At 35.4% G+C, this 20,912-nt stretch overlaps 1 protein-coding gene across 2 annotated transcripts in view; it reads right to left on the bottom strand.

The window, feature by feature from the left end:
• FAF1 (Fas associated factor 1) overlaps positions 1–20,912 on the bottom strand; it is a 500,825-nt gene that overhangs the window by 326,429 nt on the left and 153,484 nt on the right. For both annotated transcript variants that reach the window (XM_064589173.1, XM_064589174.1), the window contains exon 4: positions 11,074–11,276. In XM_064589173.1, coding sequence (XP_064445243.1) covers positions 11,074–11,276 — 203 coding nt within the window. The remainder of the gene's footprint in view (positions 1–11,073; positions 11,277–20,912) is intronic.

Genomic DNA, 20,912 nt, shown 5'->3' with positions numbered 1-20,912 from the left:
TGTTCTCTCACTCACTGTATCTCTCTCTGTCAAATAAATAAATAAAATCTTTAAAAAAAAAAAAAAAGACTGAATTTGTGATTTAGGAATTCTCTGAGCTTCAGTTTATTCATCTTTGAAACAGGAATAACAATGACTGCCTCACAGTATTGTTGTAAGTGTTGTATAGGAAACAAGTACAGTGAGCATAGTGGCTAGTGTACAACAGGTAATATGATTATACGTGTGTGTGTGTGTGTGTGTCTGTATTAAAAATGAATAAAGGGACGCCTGGGTGGCTCAGTTGGTTAAGCGCCTGTCTTCGGCTCAGGTCATTATCCCAGTGTCCTGCGATCAAGTCCCGCATCAAGCTCCTTGCTCAGCAGGATGCCTGTTTCTCCCTCTGTCTGCAGCTCCCCCTGCTTGTGTGCGCATGCTCACGCTCTCTCTCTCTCTGATAAATAAATAAATAAATAAATAAATAAATAAATAAATAAATAAATCTTTTTTAAAAAAGTCATCAGAGTCTTTCGAAGGAAGATGATAGGGAATTATTAGAGGAAGAAGAGACTGAAAGATAAATGGTACAAAATAAGATGTTAGAAAACATGTCTATGCTTCTGATCTTCATTTCTTTGTTTTGAAGATAAGACAACAAAAAAATGACATGAGTGATAAAAGTAGCTGAGGGAAAAATGATTTTAAAATAAAGCTTAAAGGCTTTTTATAAAATGGCAACCTTAAACTCTATACCAAACTGCTAACAGCAGGGACTTAAGAATGAGAGAAAGGAAAAATACCTCTCTATTAAAAAAAAAAAAAAAAGATTGTTTTACTGAAAATACAGTATTTAGAAATGTGAAACTAGGTTAAAAAAAATTCCTAATGCATAAATAAAAATTAAGTATGCATATTAAGGCCCAATTTCAGATGCTGCTTATTTAGATAATGAAATGATCTTATAAATAATTTGGGGAGTGCACAATTGTTGGCATGGAGGCAATAAACATTAGTTTGCAGATGGACCAAAGAACAAAGCAACTAATGCACAACATTTGCAGACACCCCCTCCCCGCAAGTACAAGCTATGATCAGTCCTCTTGTTATTTCATGCCCACAACATCTGTGTAAGACAAATAAGATTGCTAATCTTTCTCTCTTTTCACATGCACTAATAACAACAACAAAAACCACTTATAGGTGTTTATTATTCATAAAGGGTGGCTGAACATAGAGGGGTAAAGGCATATGCCAAAAATTACATACTTAATCTGAGTTACAGAGTCAAGACTGAAAACTAAGAAGTTCATAGATTGAAGAAAAAAACTAGTTTGAAATATCCTAAACTACTTTTTAGGCTCAAACTGCACTTGCTAAATGTTTTAACTCTTTCCATACTCAATCTGATTCATTTAAACTAAAATGTTAACCAATATAATAAAAGCAGTTTTAAGAAAGTAGATTAAAAACAGAAAATGAGGTAAATGGTTAAACTAATGACAGACCTATTTTTCTATTTTCCATTCCAGAAATGAAACTAAGGCTATGCTGAACAGACCCAGCAAAAGTAGATTTGCTGACAGCACTGATTCAACAAACTTTACTGAACAAATACCTGTATGTTAGGTTAAATCCAGTGCTACATATTATAGGCATTAAAATACACAGTAATTCCTACCCTCAAGATCATACTACTTCACACTAGATAGTATTTTATAGAAAAAAGTGTTTTAAAATAATTCTTAAAATTTATTCAAGATACGAAAACCCAGGGCGCCTGGGTGGCTCAGATGGTTGAGCGTCTGCCTTCAGCTCAGGTCATGATCCCAGGGTCCCGGGATCGAGTCCCGCATCGGGCTCCCTGCTCTGCGGGGAGCCTGCTTCTCCCTCTACCTCTCTCTCTCTCTCTCTCTCTCTGTCATGAATAAATAAATAAAATCTTTAAAAAAAAAAAGATATGAAAACCCAGATGGATTCTGTAATAAAACAAAACTGCAGAAATAAACAAATAAATAATTAAATAACACATTAAAAATATTAACAGACCAATAAAATTACCACTAGGTGTCACTGTGATATAAAGTTGTTGGCTGCCTTCAGGCTTGCTTTATACATTGTTGAGTCTTCTGATAATAACATGGAAAACTGGATCTTATTTAGCATCTCTCTGCATTTTAATATTTATACATACACAGAAAAAATAGTATTTATCCAATTCCTTAATAACAGTAAGCTGGTCTATTATAAAGTATTTAACAATTATATTTCAGGTCACCTAAACTTTACTGAGTATATTTTTAAATTTCCCTATGGTAAATATTTTAATATACAAACAAATACATACATATGCTCATTTACTGAACCATTTATTTTCTCAGCAGATACTGCTCTGTGCTAACCACTGTGCTTGGAGAATTTAGAGAAGAATAAGACCTAGTCTCAGTTTGAGAAGTTAACATTCACAAAGGAAACCTGAAACACAAAGAAAGAATAAGATGTTTTAAAATCAATGAATGAATCAACTTAACTATGTCCATGGAGGTCAGGAAAGGCTTCATAAAGGAGATATTTGTATGTAATATTAAAATATGAGTGTGAGTTTTCTAGAAAAACTAAAACAAGGAAGGGCAAATCAAATAGAATATAGGAAATAAGGAACCTCTGAAAGATGTATAAGAAGATTTACAGTCTAGAAATATCATTATAGGACAACTATGTAAAATACAGACTAGAAAAATAAAGAAACTGAAAGAATAGAAATTAGAGGAATTATGTTAATAATTCATGACAGAGATTAACTCCTGAAGTAACAGAGGTCATAAAAATAAAGGAAGGATTCACATAATATTGCTATAAAACTAACAGAACATAATCAACCAAATGCAGTGAAAGAAGAAAAAATTTTCCATCAAGTCCCAAATATCTCTGCACATAACTTCCACAGTGATGCATATTAACAAACTTAACAGTGAACACAGAGAAGATGCATGACATGATTCTTTGACTGGCATGCAATTCATAATAAAAGAATAACTATAATCGAGAACAAATAAAAAACTGGAATAATAAGGAGAAGCTGTGTACTGTACAATATCTGTATATAATTTCTTTTGAATCACATTTTATTTTTATGTTTGTAACTATTTTAATTTTATTTGTTTTCAAACAGAATGATGACTTGACTTTCTACTCTACCATACTTGGGCATGAGTCTGCTTTTACAATGAATTATAAATCGAACAGATTAACAAATGTGATTTCTGGAAATTCTATCACATGTTTTTATAACAAAGCTTTAAAATAGTTTCATAGATTATCCTCCAAATTCAGATAGACTTAAAGTATAACATTAACATATATCATCCAGAGAAGCCAGCATTTCTGATCACCATCTTTGAAATAAGCAGGGATTTCACTCCAACTGAGTGAACCAATGAAAAGGGTGGTTTAAGTGATCCATTTACTTCCACCATATACCAAATATTACATCAACAAAAAAAATCAGGTCACTTTGAAATGAGACACTGCTAACTACTCAGCCACATGCTACAAAATAGCAGTTAGAATTTATTTAGTATAAGACTTCTTTCCTGTTTTTTTTTAAATGGATAAAAATCTGAGACAATATTAAGTAAAAGAAAAAGTGTGATATGGTACTGAATTCTTTCCCCTATAATAAATATATTCATTACTAAACTAGGAAGTAAAAGCCTAGTAAAACCCTATATAAGGGGTTTCCTACTAACACACCAAGGATGCCTTAGCAATATTATTGAAAATCTATATGAACAATAAGCAAGGTCAATTCTGACTAATTACTATTGTAATTTGTAATTGTAAAACTATTTTTCAAACATCAGTAGATGGGTTTTGGTAATTTTAAAAGTATAAATTCATTTTAAATATCAACAAAGAGATCGAAACTTATAAAAAAAGAACCAAGCATATTTTGGAGCTAAAGAATATAATAACTGAATTGAAAAGTCACTAAAGGGGCTCAACAACACACTTATCAACCAGAAGAAAGAATATGTGAACTTGAAGACAAGTCTTTTGAAATTACCCAGTCAGAAGAGAAAAAAGAAAAAAGCAAGAGAAAGAGTGAAAAAAGCCAGAGGACTAATGGGAAACCATTAAAGGACCAATATATGCATTTTGGGAGGTGCAGAAAATAAGACCAAGGGGCAGAAGGCTTATCTGAAGAAATAATGGTGAACACTTCCCAAATGTGGGGTAGGAAATAGACATCCAGATTCATGAAGCATAAAGGATCCAAAAAATAATAAATCCTAAAAAGTCCATACCAAAAGAAAACATTAAAATCAAATTGTCAAATTAAAGGACAAAAAGGAACTTGAAAGCAACAAGTGAAAAGCTCATCACGTAAAGGGAGCCCCCAGTATCAGCAGATTTCTAACTGAAACTTTGCAGGCCAGAGGGGATAGAGTGATATATTAAAAGTGCTGAAAGAAAAAAACAACCAAACAAGAATACTATGTCCAGGAAAACTGTTCTTCATATATTAAGGAGAAATAAAGACTTTCTCCAGATAAACAAAAGCTGAGAAAGTTCAACACTGCCTTATAAGAAATGCAAAAGAGAGTACTCCAGTTGTAACAAAAGGATACTAGATAGCAACACAGGAGTATAAAGCTGTTAATGGTAAATATATAGACAACTACAAAACATTCTAGACAAGTACAGAATACTGTAACAGTAATGATTAATCACTTAATCTGGTATAGAAGTTAAAAGACAAAAGCATACAAAATAAGTATAACTATAAATTGTTAATGGTACATAATATGAAAGGATTTAATTTGTGATATTAATTAACGAAGGGAGGGGATAAAGACTCATTGTATAGATGACTGAAGTTATTAGGTTAAAATAGATTATTAAAACTATGTCTTATGTAAGCCCCATGATAACTACAAAGATAACAGCTAAAGAAGATTAAAAGATACAAAGAAAACAGCTATAGAAGATACACAAAAGAAAATGGAACAAGATCAAAGCATGACACTACAAAAAAAAAATCAACAAACAAAGAAAGATGGCAAGAGAAAGAGGGAACAAAAGCTACAAGACAAAGGAAATAATCAACAAAATGGCAATAGTAAGTCCTTTCCTACCAGTAATTACTGTAAGTGTAAATGGATAAAACTCCCGAAACAAAAGACACAGACTAGCTGAAAGGATTAAAAAAAAAAAAAAATCCAACTATATGGTATCTACAAGAGATTCACTTGAGATTCATGGACACACTGAATGAAAGTGGAAGGATAGAAAAAAATATCCTAGGCAAATAGTAACCAAAAGAGAGGATGGTGGCCATACTTATATTGACTAAATAGACTGTAAGTCAAAAACTTTCACAAGAGAGAAAGGACATTATATAACGATAAAAGAGTCAATTCGCCAGGAAGATGTAACAATTATATACACATATGCACCCAACATCAAAGCACACAATATATGAAGCAAACAATGATAGTAGGGGATTTCAGTAATGGATAGAACTTCCACACAGAAGATCAATAAGCAAACACAGGACTTGAACAATATTGTAGACCAAATGGACCTAACAGACATATACAAAACATTACACTGAAAAGCAGCAAAATACACATATTTCTCAAACACACATGGAACATTCTCCAGGGTAGATGCCATGTTAGGTTGTAAATCAGTCTTTTTTTTTTTTTTAAGGTTTTTTTAATTTATTATTTATTTGACAGAGAGAGGGAGTGAGAGAGGGACAGCACAAGCAGGGGGAGTAGCAGAGGGAGAAGGAGAAGCAGGCTCCCCGCTGAGCAGGGAGCCTGATGTGGGGCTTGATCCCAGGACCCTGGGATCATGACCCGAGCCGAAGGCAGACACTTAACAGACTGAGCCACCCAGGCACCCCAGGTTGTAAATCAGTCTTAATGAATTTAAGAAGAAAGAAGCAGAAGGAAACTACTACAGATTTTTAGTTTCATTATAATATGGTAGGAAAACATTCCTGATATGATTTAAATCTTCTTAAATCTATTAAGACTTGTTTGTGACCTGGGGTAGGTAGGTGGCTCAGTTGGTTAAGCATCAAACTATTGATTTTGGCTCAGGTCATGATCTCAGGGTCATGAGATCAAGCCCTGTGTGAGGCTCCACACTTAGCAGGGAGTCTGCTTGAGATTCTCTCCCTCTCCCACTCCCCCCAAGCTCTCTCTCTCAAATAAATAAATAAATCTTTAGGGGCGCTCAGGTGGCTCAGTTGGTTAATCAGCTGCCTTCAGCTTGGGTCATGATCCTCGAGTCCTGGGATCGACCCCCACATCAGGCTCCCTGTTCAGCAGGAAGTCTGCTTCTCCCTCTGCCCCTCCTCCTGCTCATGCTCTCTCTCTCTCAAATAAATAAATAAAAACCTTTAAAAGAAAATAAAAATAAATCTTTAAAAAAAAAAGAAAAAGATTTGTTTGTGACCAACATGTCATGTATCCTGGAAAATTCACAAATCTGTGGAAATTTAACAACTTATGCCTAAACAACCAAAAGATCAAAGAAAAAAATCAAAAGAGAAATTAAGAAACATCTAGAGACAAATGCAAACAAAAATACAACATACCAAAAATTCAGGGATGTAGGAAAAGCAGGAAAGTTTACAGCAGTAAATGCCTACATTTAAAAAAAGAAGAAGAAAGATCTAACAAGCAACTTAACTTTACACCTCAACTAACTTTAAAAAAAGGAACATTCTAAGCCCAAAGTTAGAAGAAGGGAGGAAATAATAAAGATTAGAGCAGAAATTAAAAGAGAATAGAAAAATAATTTTAAAAAATCAGCAACACTGAGAGTTGATATTAGAAAAGATCAAGAAAACTGATAAACTTTTAGCCTAAACTAAAAAAAAAAGAAGACTCAGTAAAAGCAGAAAGGAAAAAGGAGACATTACAACTGATGTCATAGAAATAAATATGAATATAGACACTACTATATACAATTATATGCCAACAAATGGGATAACCTAGTAGAAATGGGTAAATTCATAGAAACATATAACCTACAAAGACTGAATCCAAAGAAACAGAAAATCTAAACAAATCTATAACTAGTAAAGAGACTGAATCAGTAATCAAAAACTTCCCAACAAAGAAAAAATCAGCACCAGATGGTTTCAATGGAGAATTCTACCAAACATCTAAAGAAAAATTAATGTCACTCTTTCTCAAACTCATCCCCAAAATCAGAGAGCAGGGAACACTTCCAAATTCATTTTATGAAGTCAACATTACCCTGATGCCAAAGCCAGGCAAAGACACTACAAGACAAGAATAAAAACTATAAGCCAACAACTGGATGAATACAGATGCAAAAATCCTCAACAAAATACTAGAAAACCAAATTCAACAGCACATTAGAAGGATCATACACCATAACCAAATAACATTCATGCATGTTATGAAAAGATGGTTCAACATATGGAAATCAATCAACGTGATACACCATATTAACAAAATGAAGGGAAAAATGTTACATGATCATCTCAATAGATGCAGAAAAAGCATCTGACAAAATTCAACACCATTTCATGATAAAAAATATGCAAGCTAGAAACAGAAGAAAATTACTGCAACCTAATAAAGGCTATATATGAACTGTCTACAGCTAGTATCATACTCAGTGGTGAAAACTAAAATCTTTTCCTCTAAAGATCATGAACGATGCAAGAATGCCCATTGTTGCCACCTCTATTCATCAGAGTATCTGAAGTCCTAGCCAGAGCAATTAGGCAATAAAAAGAAATAAAAGGCATCCAAATCAGAAAGCAAGAAATAAAATTATCTATGTTTCTAGATGATATTATACATAGAAAGCCCTAAAGATTCTATTTAAAAAAAAAACCCTGCTAGAACTAATAAACAAATTTAGCAAAGTTACAAGATATAAAATTAACATACAAAGAGTAGTTATATTTCTCTAACACTAACATCAAATAATCTAAAAAGGAAACTAATAAAACAATCTCATTTACAATACCAACAAAAAGAATAAAACACACAGGAATAAACTTAACCAAGGAAGCAAAAGATTTGTACAATGAAAACAATAAAACAATGTTGAAAGAAAGTACAGAAGAAACAAATGAAAACACATCACATGTTCAATGGATTGAAAGACTTAATATTGTTAAAATATCCATACCATCCAAAGTAACCTACAGATTCAATGTGATCCCTATCAAAATCCCAATGGCATCTTTGCAGACATTTTTGCAGAAAACAATGTTAAAATTCATAAGGAACCACAAAGGACCCTATATAGCCAAAACAGTCTCAAGAAAGAGAAATGAAGCTGGGGGCCTCATACCTCCTGAATTCAAAACATTTTACGAAGTAATCAAGACAGTAGGTACTGGCATAAAGAAAAACATATAGACCAATGGAACAGAATAGTGAGCCCAGAAATTAATCCATGCATATGGGTCAAATGATTTGACCAAGTGCCAATTCTACACAATGGAGAAAGGATAGTCTTTTTAACAAATGGTGTGGGGAAAACTGGATATCTACATGCAAAAGAGTGTAATTGGACCTTTATCTTGTTCCATATACAGAAATTAACTCAAAATTGTTTAAAGACTTAAACATAAGATCTGAAACCCTAAAACTCATAGAAGAAAATATAAAGCAAAAGCTTCATACATGGGTCTTGGCAATGATTTCATGGATATGACACCAGAACCAAAGACAACAAAAGTAAAATAGACAAGTGGGACTAGATTAAACTAAAAAGCTTTTGTGCAGCAAAGGAAACAATCAACGAGACTGTAAAGGAGAAAATATTTGCAAAGCATATATTTGACAAGGAGTTGATATTCAAAATATATAAAGAAATCCTACAATTCAAAAGCAAAAAAGTAAATAACCTGATTTAAAGATGGGCAAAGGCCCTGAATAAGCATTTCTCTAAAGAAGACATACAAATAACCAATAAGTATATGAGAAGATGCTCAACATCACTAATCATCATGGAAATCCAAACCAAAACCACGATGAGATATCACCTCATACCTGTTAAGAAGACCAGTATAAATCAAAAACAAAACAGAAAATAGCAAGTGATGGCAAAGATGTGGAGAAATTGGAACCCTTATGCATTTTATATTGGTGGGAATGTTAAAATGGTGCACCCATTATGGAAAACAGTATGGACATTCCTCAAAAAATTAAAAATAGAACCACATATGATCCAACAATTCCACTTTTGGGTATTTATCCAAAAAAAACTGAAAGCAGAATCTTGAGATACTTGCAATCCCATGTACACTGTAGCATTCACAATATCCAAGAGGTGAAAACAACCTAAATGTCCACAGATGGGTGAATGGATAAAGAAAATGTAGTATATATATAATGGATTATTATTCAACATTAAAAAAAAGAAAGAAAATCCTGTAAAATGCTACAACATGGATGAAACTTGAGGATATCATACTAAGTGAAATAAGCCAGACACAGAAGGACAAATACTGTATGATTCCACTTATATGATATATTTAAAGTAGTCAAACTCATCTAAGCAGAAAGTAGAATGATGGATGTCAGGGGTTGGTGGAAGGGGAAAATAGGGAGTTGCTATTTGATGTTTCAAATTTTCAAATTTCAAAGTTTCAATTACATAAGATGAACAAGTTCTAAAGATCTGCTGTACAACAATGTGCATATAGTTAACAACTGTACATTTAAAAATTGTACATTTAAAAATGTGTTAAAAGGATAGATACATTATGTGCTTTTTTACCACAATTTGGGGTGGGGGAAGGAATATACAGGGGGCATGGGAATGAGCATGGGAAAAAAATGAATGAAGTAAAGAAATCTGGGCAGAAGAAGGTACATGTACAAAGGCCTTGAGTGGGCTAATAACCTATTCAAGGAACTGAAACAAGTCCAAAACAATTTAGGCATGGTGAGCAAGGATGAAAGTGGTAACAGATGAAAACCAGAGATGTAGCAGGAGCCTGATCAAGCAGGGACTTACAGGCCATGGTGAAAGATTTTAATTTTATCCTAAACCAATGGAAAGTTTCTAAATGGCTTTAAGTAAGGGAATAACAATCTGATTAGTGTTTGAGAATGATCAATCTTTTAACAATTTTACTTTTCTCTGCAGTATACCTCTTCTTCTTTTTTTTTTTTAAATAGGCTCCACACCCAACTGGAGCCCAGCACAGGGCTTGTACTCACAGTCCTGAGATCAAGACCTGGGCTGAGATCAAGAGTTGAATGCTTAACCTACTAAGCCACCCAAGTGCCCTCAATTAAAAAATTAAATAAAATTAGGCAAGAATCTTCCTTAAAAAAACAAAGGCAAAATTTCAGAAATATCTGGAATTTAGATTTAAGGCAAAATTCCATTAATGGGTCAAGTAATCTGAATCAATTATGAATTCAACATAGTTTCTCTATAGAAAAAAGGGGCACCTGGGTGGCTCAGTCGGTTAAGCATCTGCCTTCGGCTCAGGTCATGATCCCAGGGTTCTGGGATCGAGCCCCGCATGGGGCTCCCTGCTCAGTGGGAAGCCTGCTTCTCCCTCTCCCACTCCCCCTGCTTGTGTTCCCTCTCTCGCTATCTCTCTATCATATAAATAAGTAAAATCTTAAAAAAAGAAAGAGCAAAGAAAAGAAAGGAATCGGGTAAAATCTGTCCAATAATGGCAGTCATACACTTAAGTTTCCTTTGAAAGGATAGTATTGAAGCACTTATTCAACTTTTCTCTGATCTCTCATTAACCATAGCATGAAAATAGAATGAATTTCAGCAATAAAGTATAATACACAATATACTTAAAAGTTTGATTTGCATCTGCCCTAAAAGAGCATCTTATACCATTCCATATAAGTGGAACAAAAGAATTATTTTCAAACTTGCCTCAGTATCAACACAGTATTTTAAAATGCAGCATAATTATCTGTATGGAAAATATCAGTTTCAATTTGCCTTTTTTCCCTTCTTATTGGCAGTCAACTCAAAAGAAAAGAATATAAACTAAAGGTTTACCTAATAAATTGTTTATTTATGAAGGCTTTATGCTAGGAAAAACCTTACCAACAGTACAGCTGTCTTCAAGTACCACATCAACATTTCTGTCTCTGTACTCAACCCTGAAGTCCAGCATCCGAGGTTGCCGTTCTACAATTTGCCTAGATGGCATTACAGGTCGAAATGCTGAAGAGGAAGAGGGAGCAGGAACTGAAGCTGGGTGACTTGGATCAAATGCAGGTCCTGGTATAGTTTCACCTCCATAGTCACTGAAATATTGACATAGAAAGAAAGATTATCATCAACCAAATCATTACAGATTACCACTAAGGACCCATTCCATATTTGGCTTGTGTTGGTCTTCCAATCAAATTTACCTACCTGTGCATCAAGGCCTAACTAAAGTTTTACTTCCTCCATAAAATCTTTCCTAGTGACTGAAAGCCAAATTACTCTCCCTCCCATCCCTGCCCTTCTATGTCTATTAGCAGTATCATACATATAATTTAGCATTTAATCAGAGTTTTGCCCCATGTTGTTATAATATTAGTAAAACATTAATTTTGAATTAAGAACAGTGTCTTCTTCATTCACTTTCATTTGCTTGCTGAAACATTATTTGATTAACTCTACTTTCCAAAAAACTCAGAAATTTACCATCCTTAAACCTCCATTCTATCATACTGCTCAGTCTTAAAAGATAATTTTTTTCCTGCTTTGCATAGAAAACAGATGCCATCAAGATGAAATTCCCTTACTTTTTTGACATCAAATCCACAAACTAACCCACATATATACTCTTTTTCTCTTTCTATAGAACAGAGGCAACATCATTCTAAAACCATCTTCTAATTAGCTTTACATTATGGTATGCTTTTCCTTTCCAGTATCTTCAACATCTCCTTCTCTTCTGGATTCTTCTTAATAACATTTAAACATGTTTAAGTCTTAAAAAATAAAAATAAAATCTTTGTTCTGCTCACTTAATAGTTATCTCATTTCTAAAATGGGAAAATTAATTATATTTGTAGGGATTAAATCAGGTATTTACATGAAAAGCTTAGCACACTGCCTGGTACCTAGTAAGATCTCAAACATCAAACTCAGTATATCCAAAGTTTAACTCATTAATGTTTCCCCAAGCCTGATCCTCCCTCCGTTGTTCCTCATATTAGCTACCCAAGCCAGAAACTTCCAGCATTATCCTTGATACCTTTTCGCAACTCCCATATCTAGTCAGTCCTTTCAATTTTACCTCCTAAATATCTTTTACTTAAGTCATCCACCTTTCCCCTTTGAAGCTGACACCCTAGCGCAAGCCACAAGCACCTCTTACATGGACTGATGGAACAGCCTCCTAACTAATCTCTCTGAAGGTTCCTTTGCTCCCCTGCATGTCATTCCTTACCACCACAAAAATGAAATTATAGAAATGTCTTCATGTCATTTTCTTCAATATTCCCCTCTGCTCTTCATACAGAGCTAAAGAGGCATATAAGCCCCTATATGATCCAAATCCTATCTACCTCCCCATCCTTAGCTTGTGCTAGGCTATCTCCAATCTCTCTTTTAACAGCCATTAACAGCCTTTCATTTCTTCCGTCTCGCCTTGATCCTTCCCATTTCATAGGGGAACACAGACTATTCCTTCAAAGAATATTCTTTCTTTCCCATATCATCCCAATATTCTATCTTTCTTCTAGCTAATTATATTTACCCTTCATATCTCAGATTGAATCTTTTTCAACTCAGAGCATGTTTTACTACCTCAGACTGGTTCTAATTCCTCACCACTACCAATTATAATTGGTATTAATCATTTGACATTTAGGACCCCCCAGAGAATATAAGTTCCACAAGGGCAAAGTTCACATTTGTGTTTTTAATGGCTGTATCCTCTGCCTGGAGCTCAAGATTTTACAGAGAAAGTACTTAAATATTTAACAAACTAATGAGTAAAGGAATAATTATTAAAGAATTTGGCTTTTCTCTCACTTAATTTACATATATAGTCACTTTTTTCCCCCTCACTGGGAGGAGTAAGGAAGAAGAGAATATAAGGAATGCTTCCACTGAAACATCATTTTGTATATATGTTCCACCACCACCAAACTACAAGCTCATTTCTAAAACATCTTTTTTCTCACCCTAAATTTACGGGAAAACAACAGATTGGGAACCTGAACAAGAACAACAAAAACAAGAACGACCAAAAACACACAAATAAGCACTACTGATACCAACAAGCCAGGAAAAAATATTTACATTTACTTCACACTATTGCTCTGATTAGTGTTTACCAAATTTAGATTACAAAATTGATTTTTGTGAGTTGTGATCGTCTTTTAAAGAATAGGATAGGATAGGATAGGATACAAATGATCAGTACATGGCACTTAATAATTAGGACCATGTATTGTTTCCCAAAACTTTTGATTCAGATACATATTTGCATATGTGTGTTTTGGATTCCAGGTATTTCTCATTGTACATCATAGCCAAGAAAGTGTGAAAATGATGAGAGTTCAGATACTCTAGTAATCACTGATCCAAAGACAAAAACCTACACTTTCTCCCAGTTGTTAAGATTCAAGAAAAGTAATCTTAGAAGTAAGAGATGGAAAAGAAAATGTCCAAAGCAGGAAAGACTATCACTATTGGAATCCAAAGTGAGTATCTATGAAGAGAATGTGTGCAATATTTCATATCTCTCAATTTTGTCACAACTTCTCAGAACCTCGGAAAAACAGCTAAAGTTAATAGGCTGGTCCCTGACTTACTGTTTTCTTAACTACAAATTCATCCTTCTGTAGTCTATTGTGTGATGCTGGGGCTAGCATTCTGCAAAATTCTATTTGTCCTTTGGCATGTTTCCCCAATAGATTCTGCAAATAGGGGATACTATTAGATAGAGATCGTGTTACGAGGAGAGGAGGAAAGCCTTCCTTCTTCCTATTTGCATATCCATCTATCAGTGTCATCCTGTAGCTTTCAGTCTCCTGGCTTTTTTCAGTATCCATATAACCAGCTTCTTGACATCCCCTCAGACACCAATAACAGCTAGACAGTGTGCATTCCACAGAGGCCTGATCCTCACTCAGGTCCAAGGGACTCCTCGGAGCTTTAAAGTTCTGTTAATCCTTTTGACCTAGACCTAAGAGTGGTAACTTCCTGAAGCAGCTATTATACATAGGTTACTTCAGTTTTACTTTTTGCTCTTTTAGTCTTCCACACCTGTGTAACCAATCCTACACTAAACTTGAAATACCCAAAATTTTTTTTTGGTAATGGAGGTGTCCCAGAAACAGGATTCAGGAATTGGTTTGATTACGTCCTTGACCTTCAATACACTGATGAGCTCTTTGCCAATGGAAAATGAGATACTAGTGATCATGCACTGGCATAATGATTAATTGAATTACCACTTATAGTTCATTATGATCACATACCTATTAAAACAAGTGCCTAAGGGGACAAATGACTATTTGACTTGGCCATCACGGTAGTAATAATAACAATAAAGACCTTGAGCTGGCTGCTTCTGGAAAGCTTAACAGAAGAAAATGACATACTTTGGGTTATTAACTTTCAGTTCAAGCCATGATAAGAAAGCTAGAGCTTTTGAAGTAGCACTTTCTTATTTCCCGTCCTCCAGGTATGATCCTACTGAGAATCCCAAACACAAAATTTAATTTTGCAGCTTACATAACTACAGTGAAAGCTGAGTACATATACTTTCTAAGCCTCTGTTGTGAAAATTACAGCACTGTTTTAGAAGGAGTGGGACCCTAAAATGTGGAATAGGGATACCCAAGTGAATTCAGATGAAGGTTACAATCTTGAACCCACAGAGTCCCTCTGAACCTCTTTTGTAAACAGAAACAACTCCTCTTCCCATGACTGAAGTTAGCCTCCTCTTGCCTGAAAACTGGTAATGCTCGGGCGCCTGGGTGGCTCAGTCGTTAAGCGTCTGCCTTCAGCTGAGGTCATGATCCCAGGGTCCTGGGATCGAGTCCCACATCGGGCTCCTTGCTCCGCAGGGAGTCTGCTTCTCCTTCTCCCACTCCCCCTGCTTGTGCTATCCCTCTCTCTCTCTCAGGTAAATAAATAAAATCTTAAAAAAAAACCAAAAAACTGGTAATGCTCTTACTTGGACCATTGCCTTGGAAAAGGATGCCTATTGTCGAAACCTACCCCCACCATTCCTTACTGCCTCTAAAATCAGATCTAGGCATGCTCCAGGAGAATAAGTACAATGTCTTAACTGAGAGAGGGCTTATATCCAAAATAATTATAAGATTTTGATAAAGCAAAAACCTAGGGAATAGGTAAGGAAATGAATTTGAAGTGAATTTGACCAAAAGAGTTTGGATAGGGCCAAATATAACATGTTTGCTTAAGCAGCTCTAAGTCCTCTAATAGTTTGCTTGTTGACTGAATGAAACTTAAGTCCCAAAGGAGTCTACATTTAATGAAGATGAAATGCCCAAACTTTCCTGGCAAAATGTAGAAGAAATCCAGATGCTTAGAAAAATAAGAATGCTCAAGTGGATTCACCATGCACAATCTGAACATACATACATCCTCCTACTACATCATCCATGAGGTCCCAGAGGACATTGCACTAAAGCATTAAGAAATACATTAGTAAGGGGGGAGGGGAGGTCTGCATTCTTGAAAAATTGTAGTGGCTGTCTTCCATGGGTTGGGAATGACATGAGGAGATGACACCACTGAATAAGTTTCCTTAATGGGCATGAGATCCCAAAGTGCTCAGGTCAAATGGCAGAATTTAGTAAGAAAAAGGTGGGAGCAATTATGTTAATGGACAGCATAGACAAGAAGTGGCAATCAGAAGATTTCAACCTGCAGAGATCTTTAGAAGTGTTTAACTGTACATAATTATTTTTCTTCTTTGAGAGGGAGAGCAAGCACGGTGGGGGAGAGGGACGGAGAGAAAGGGAGAAAGAGAATCCTAAGCAGGCTCCACACCCAACCCCACAAAGGGCTCAATCTCATAGATTCTGAGATCACAATCTGAGCTGAAATTAAGAGTTGGACGCTTAACCAACTAAGCCACCCAGGCACCCCAGAACATGATTATTTCTAAGGAACCAAATTAAAAGTCAATTGACTAAAATATTACTTGATCTAAACCCTAGACCTGATAGCCTAAAACCTAATGTCTGTAACACAATGGGCAGTCATAGCCACTCTCAGTTTCCAAACACAAGTTGTTTCAGAGACATAAAGTCCCTGATCCCCACAAAGACCATGCAACGGGGAACCACACATATGCATTGGAAATTTTCCTCTAAGACTTTTCCTAAGAGGCCTGCAGCCATTTACTAGGGTGTTTGTGTACTGATAAAAGGAAAATATCTAAATTTTTAGGGGATTACTAGATGCTAACTCTAAACTGATATTAATTCCTGGGGATATAAAAGTGGAAGATTATGGTGGTAAATGAAGTTTGGGCCCAAATCCACACATACCATGTTCAAACAATCTGTCAAACTACCCTGCAATTTCTTCTCCAGATTCTGAACGCATAACCGAAAGAGACATACTCAGTAACCAGCAGACATTCTATATTGACTTCCTGATCTGTGGAGTTAGGGTTACTATGTAGGAAGGGTTAGTAGGTTAGTAACAGGAAGCAACTGATCTTGCATATAGTTTTTTTCTCTATATTAATTTGCAATCACCAAGACAAGCATTTTACTTTTACCCAGCAAGGTAAACAATATACCTTCACTGTCTTTTTCAGAGGATTACATCAACTCTCCTGCTCTCGAGCATAACAATCTAGTCTGGAGAGATCTTGATGACCTAGACATTCCACAAAACAACATTACATTGATAACAATGTGAATTGATCCTGAAGAGAAGAGTAGCAAGTACTTGGGTGCTTTGATAAGACACATGTATGATAGAGAGTAGAAGATACGTGCCACAAAAATGCAGGGGCCCGCCACCTTGGTGAGGTTTCTGGGGTCCAGTGATCAGAAGCAATCAGGGTAAAAGGCCAGTTGCTATATCTTGCACTTCCCATTGATAATAAGAGATAACTAAGTTAAATGATGAAGAAAAGATTTGGACTGGGAAAGGAAAAGATGTTTATATAATATACATGCTCATACCAACCAAAAACAAACGCTAAAGCATTACAGCCCCCAAAGATAACCCAGGAAGACAGTAGTGAAAGAAAAGCTTCCTAATGGGGAGAACTTGGGATTGTACCACAGGTTGACTTTTTCATTTAGAAAGAGACTGCTTGAGGTACAAATCTATTTGAACCATGGACAACAGACAATAGGTTGGCCAGCTGATCAGGACTTGGAAAAAATAAAAGTTGGGTGACAAGGGAATCTGGGGAAAAGATATGAAAACGGAACTTTCAGAATGGACACAAAATGTGAATATATGTTTCTGTGGGGGATGTTGCCTACAGGCTATCCACTGGAAAAAAAGGCTCTCAATGTGCATAAGATGACATTGTTCTATTGATGTAAGTCAGCTTACATTAATTATATATTAATTGCATTAATATATAATGTGGCCATGCCAATAGGAGTGGAGGTTAGACATAGATACAACATCAATTCCCCTTTATCACGTCTGAATCTGGCTAGGGAAACTACCAAGTGTCTACACTGCAAACAACAGAGACTAATACTGAGTCCCCAATATGGCATCATTACTTAGGGATCTGGTAATGGATCATTTCTATCATGGAGGAGGGAGCAATATGTTCTCCCTTAAAAAGATACTTTTCTGGATATGAAATTGACTTTTCTGACAGCAATACTTCTGCCAGCACCACCATTCATGTACTGAGGGAATGCCTTATTGATCTAAGGCTTCAAACACAACACTGGTTCTAATCAAGGAACTCATTTCACAGCAAAAGAAGTGTAGTGCTGGTATCATTCGTATATACTGTTAGCCAGAAGCACCTAGTTGTCAGAACAGTGAATTGTCCTGCTGAAGACAGTTGGGAGACAACATACTCAAAACTTGGGTCTCCACCTTAAAGGATGTAGTGTATGCTTTATATCAGTGACCAAAACACAGTGCTATTTCTCATATTGCCAGAAAACATGGGTATGAGAATTAAGTGTCAGTAGTGGTTCCTTTTATTACTCCTAATAACAACAGAATTTTTGCTTCCTGCTACTGTGGGCTCTGGTGGTTCAGAGGTCATGGTTCCCAAGTATGTAATGTTTCCACAATACTTTTCATAGAATTAGAACCTGAGAGTGCCACTTGGCCATTTTCTACTCTTCATATTACTGAATCAACTAGCAAAATAAGGGGGTACGAAGTGAGGTGGGAGGTCCTGATTACCAAGAAAAAACTGGGTTGCTGCTATACAATGAACTATTTTCTGAGGCATTTCCAATTATGAGTTAGTGGAAAACTACAGCCAATTTAAAAAAGGCAGGTCCACTGAGGATTCTGACTATTTCAGAATAAATGTTTGAGATGTCCCACCAAGTAAAGAAACTTGACTATCTGAGTTGCTGGCAGAGGGAATATAAAGAGTGGAAGAAGAAACTGGTAAATATTAATCATGGCCTTAACAGTAACAGTAACAAAAATGTAGCACCACACAAGTGTGTGCACAGACACACACAAAATTTTCTTCTTCTTCTGTTTTGCACATTGATCTTAACACCAGTGACCTAGCAGTGACATTACTCTAACAATGACACCCACTTTGTTTTAGCATCAGCCACTGGTGTTAGCTTCTAGCTTCTTTCAGTACTTCAAAACAAGCCTCTGCATCCTGCAGAGGTACCAGCATCAGCTGAGCAGGATTTCTTTCTCTTATGTCTAGGGTCAAGTTGCTAGGGCCCTTCCTCTGGGCTTCAAAGTCTTGTTAACCTCAATCTCTCCCAATCACTTTCCTTTTTTCTTCTAATACTAGGAGTGACTTTGTGTCCTTTAATGGTTAGCAGGGAGCTCTCCCAGACAGACCTGTCCTAGAGCAGGCTTCCTGCAATACCCTGGACCCAGTCCACACAGTCCAGGTTGTGCCCACCCTACTCAGAGGATGCTGCAGCTGTAAATCTTCTCTTGACCTATGCACCTTTCCTCAAGCATAGCAGGACCACCCCACCCACAGCTGGGCCTGCCTGCTAGTCCAGCTGTTTCCTGACGTCATTATATCTGAATTGTCTCAGTATTCCCTTTTTGCTCTTTCAATCTGCTCCACATCTCTGGAACTGATTCCCTATATGAAATTCCCTGTGTTTGAAACACTCTAGTGTGCCTTTTTTTTTCTTTACCAAACCCTAACTCTAGGAGACAGTTTAACATTTCTAATCATAGCAGGCTATTTGGTGTGTTGTCAACCCAAGAGAATTTTTTAGAAAGTTTTCACTTGAGAATTTTCTTATTGGCTATAATTATTTTATTTCAAGATCAATAAAAAATAATGAATTTACAATCCAAAAACAAAAAAAGAGGGAAAAAGAGAGACTACCAGTTAATGATCCTATCAATTTTGACTAATATTCAATGGTATCCATAGAGTACAAAGACATCCAAAATTGTTGACTTAAAAAAAAAAAAAGGTATTTTTAAGACTTCATCTATGAAGATACCATTCTATAATCTGATCTATTCACTATTCTTTTCTAGTTAATCAATAATTTAAAAAAAAAATACACTGATTGGCAAGGGAAACTCTATGGAGAAATCTATTTTAGATCTAAAGGTCAACTAAAGGAGTGTATTTATCCTCAGTCAACTTTGCTCTACAAACCACACATATCATTGGAAGGCAATGAACAAAGCAAACAGAAACTCTGTACATGTTTATTTCAATTTTTAAAAAACCATCCCAAGGTAAAATTTCTAGGTACAAAAACAAAACAAAAACATGTATGTGTTTTAAAGATAAATTTGTCTTTAGAAAAAAATCAGATTCTTTTTTTTTTTTAAATCAGATTCTTAAATGAGCATCAGAAAAGACAATAAATAGAAACTAACTGACCAAAATGGATATTATCTGTATCAAAAACCTCAGCATTTATATATTCTGAAAACCTAACAGCAAATAACTAGAAAAAAAATGCCTAGTCTTCTCTAGGTTTCCTCAATGAATTAAACAATGGATAAAGAAACATACAGACTGTCTGGGTCAAAAAAATAAATATGAGTTGACAAATACTACCCACTTAGTCAATGAGGAAAATTATACTACTGATTCATAAAATTTTTAGAAAATATAGCATGTGCTGTCTACTAACATAAGTAATTCATTAGCACTTCCTTCTAACAATAACTGTCTCCAAAAATAATGTTTAAAAAGGCTCTGGACAATATGCTAAATAAATAAAGTATTATACCAAGATGTAGTAAATAAACATGCACACATTTGATGTTCTATGACTGAATGGCTTACATTTATGACAGCATAAGTCACACAGTATATAAAATGTTGTATTAGCAGTATGTCTAGTAAAATAAGCCTTGGAGGATGAGGCAGAAGACTTGCTTATATCCTGACTCCATCAACATCATGCTGTATCATCTGGGCCAAGTCACTTCATGCCTTATTCTCTCTACCTGTAAAATGAGGGATAATAATATCTGCCTTTACTTGCTTACAACTAAAATAGTAACTGTAAAACAAACCTATGGGAGAAAGATCTTATACACATGTATTAAATTCCAACTTTTTTACCCAAAGGAAAAAAATCTTTTAAAAAAAGGTATGACATGACTAGTTTGCTGACCCTGAATAGGGCAGAGTGGTATCAAAAAATGCATGGCTTTTAAAATGAGACAATACAGATTTCACCATGTACTACATTTGTGAGCTTGGACAAAACTATGTAAACTCTCCAACCTTAAGTTTCCTCACTATGAAATATGAACCTCTTAAGAGTTAC

The sequence above is a fragment of the Mirounga angustirostris genome, unplaced genomic scaffold, assembly GCF_029215605.1.
Source record: "Mirounga angustirostris isolate CCGP_5_RB_7025 unplaced genomic scaffold, mMirAng1.0.hap1 SCAF_4, whole genome shotgun sequence".
NCBI classification, from domain to species: Eukaryota; Metazoa; Chordata; class Mammalia; order Carnivora; family Phocidae; genus Mirounga; species Mirounga angustirostris.
The sequence above is the reverse complement of the archived record's forward strand: the minus strand, read 5'-3'. Positions and strand labels throughout refer to the sequence as shown.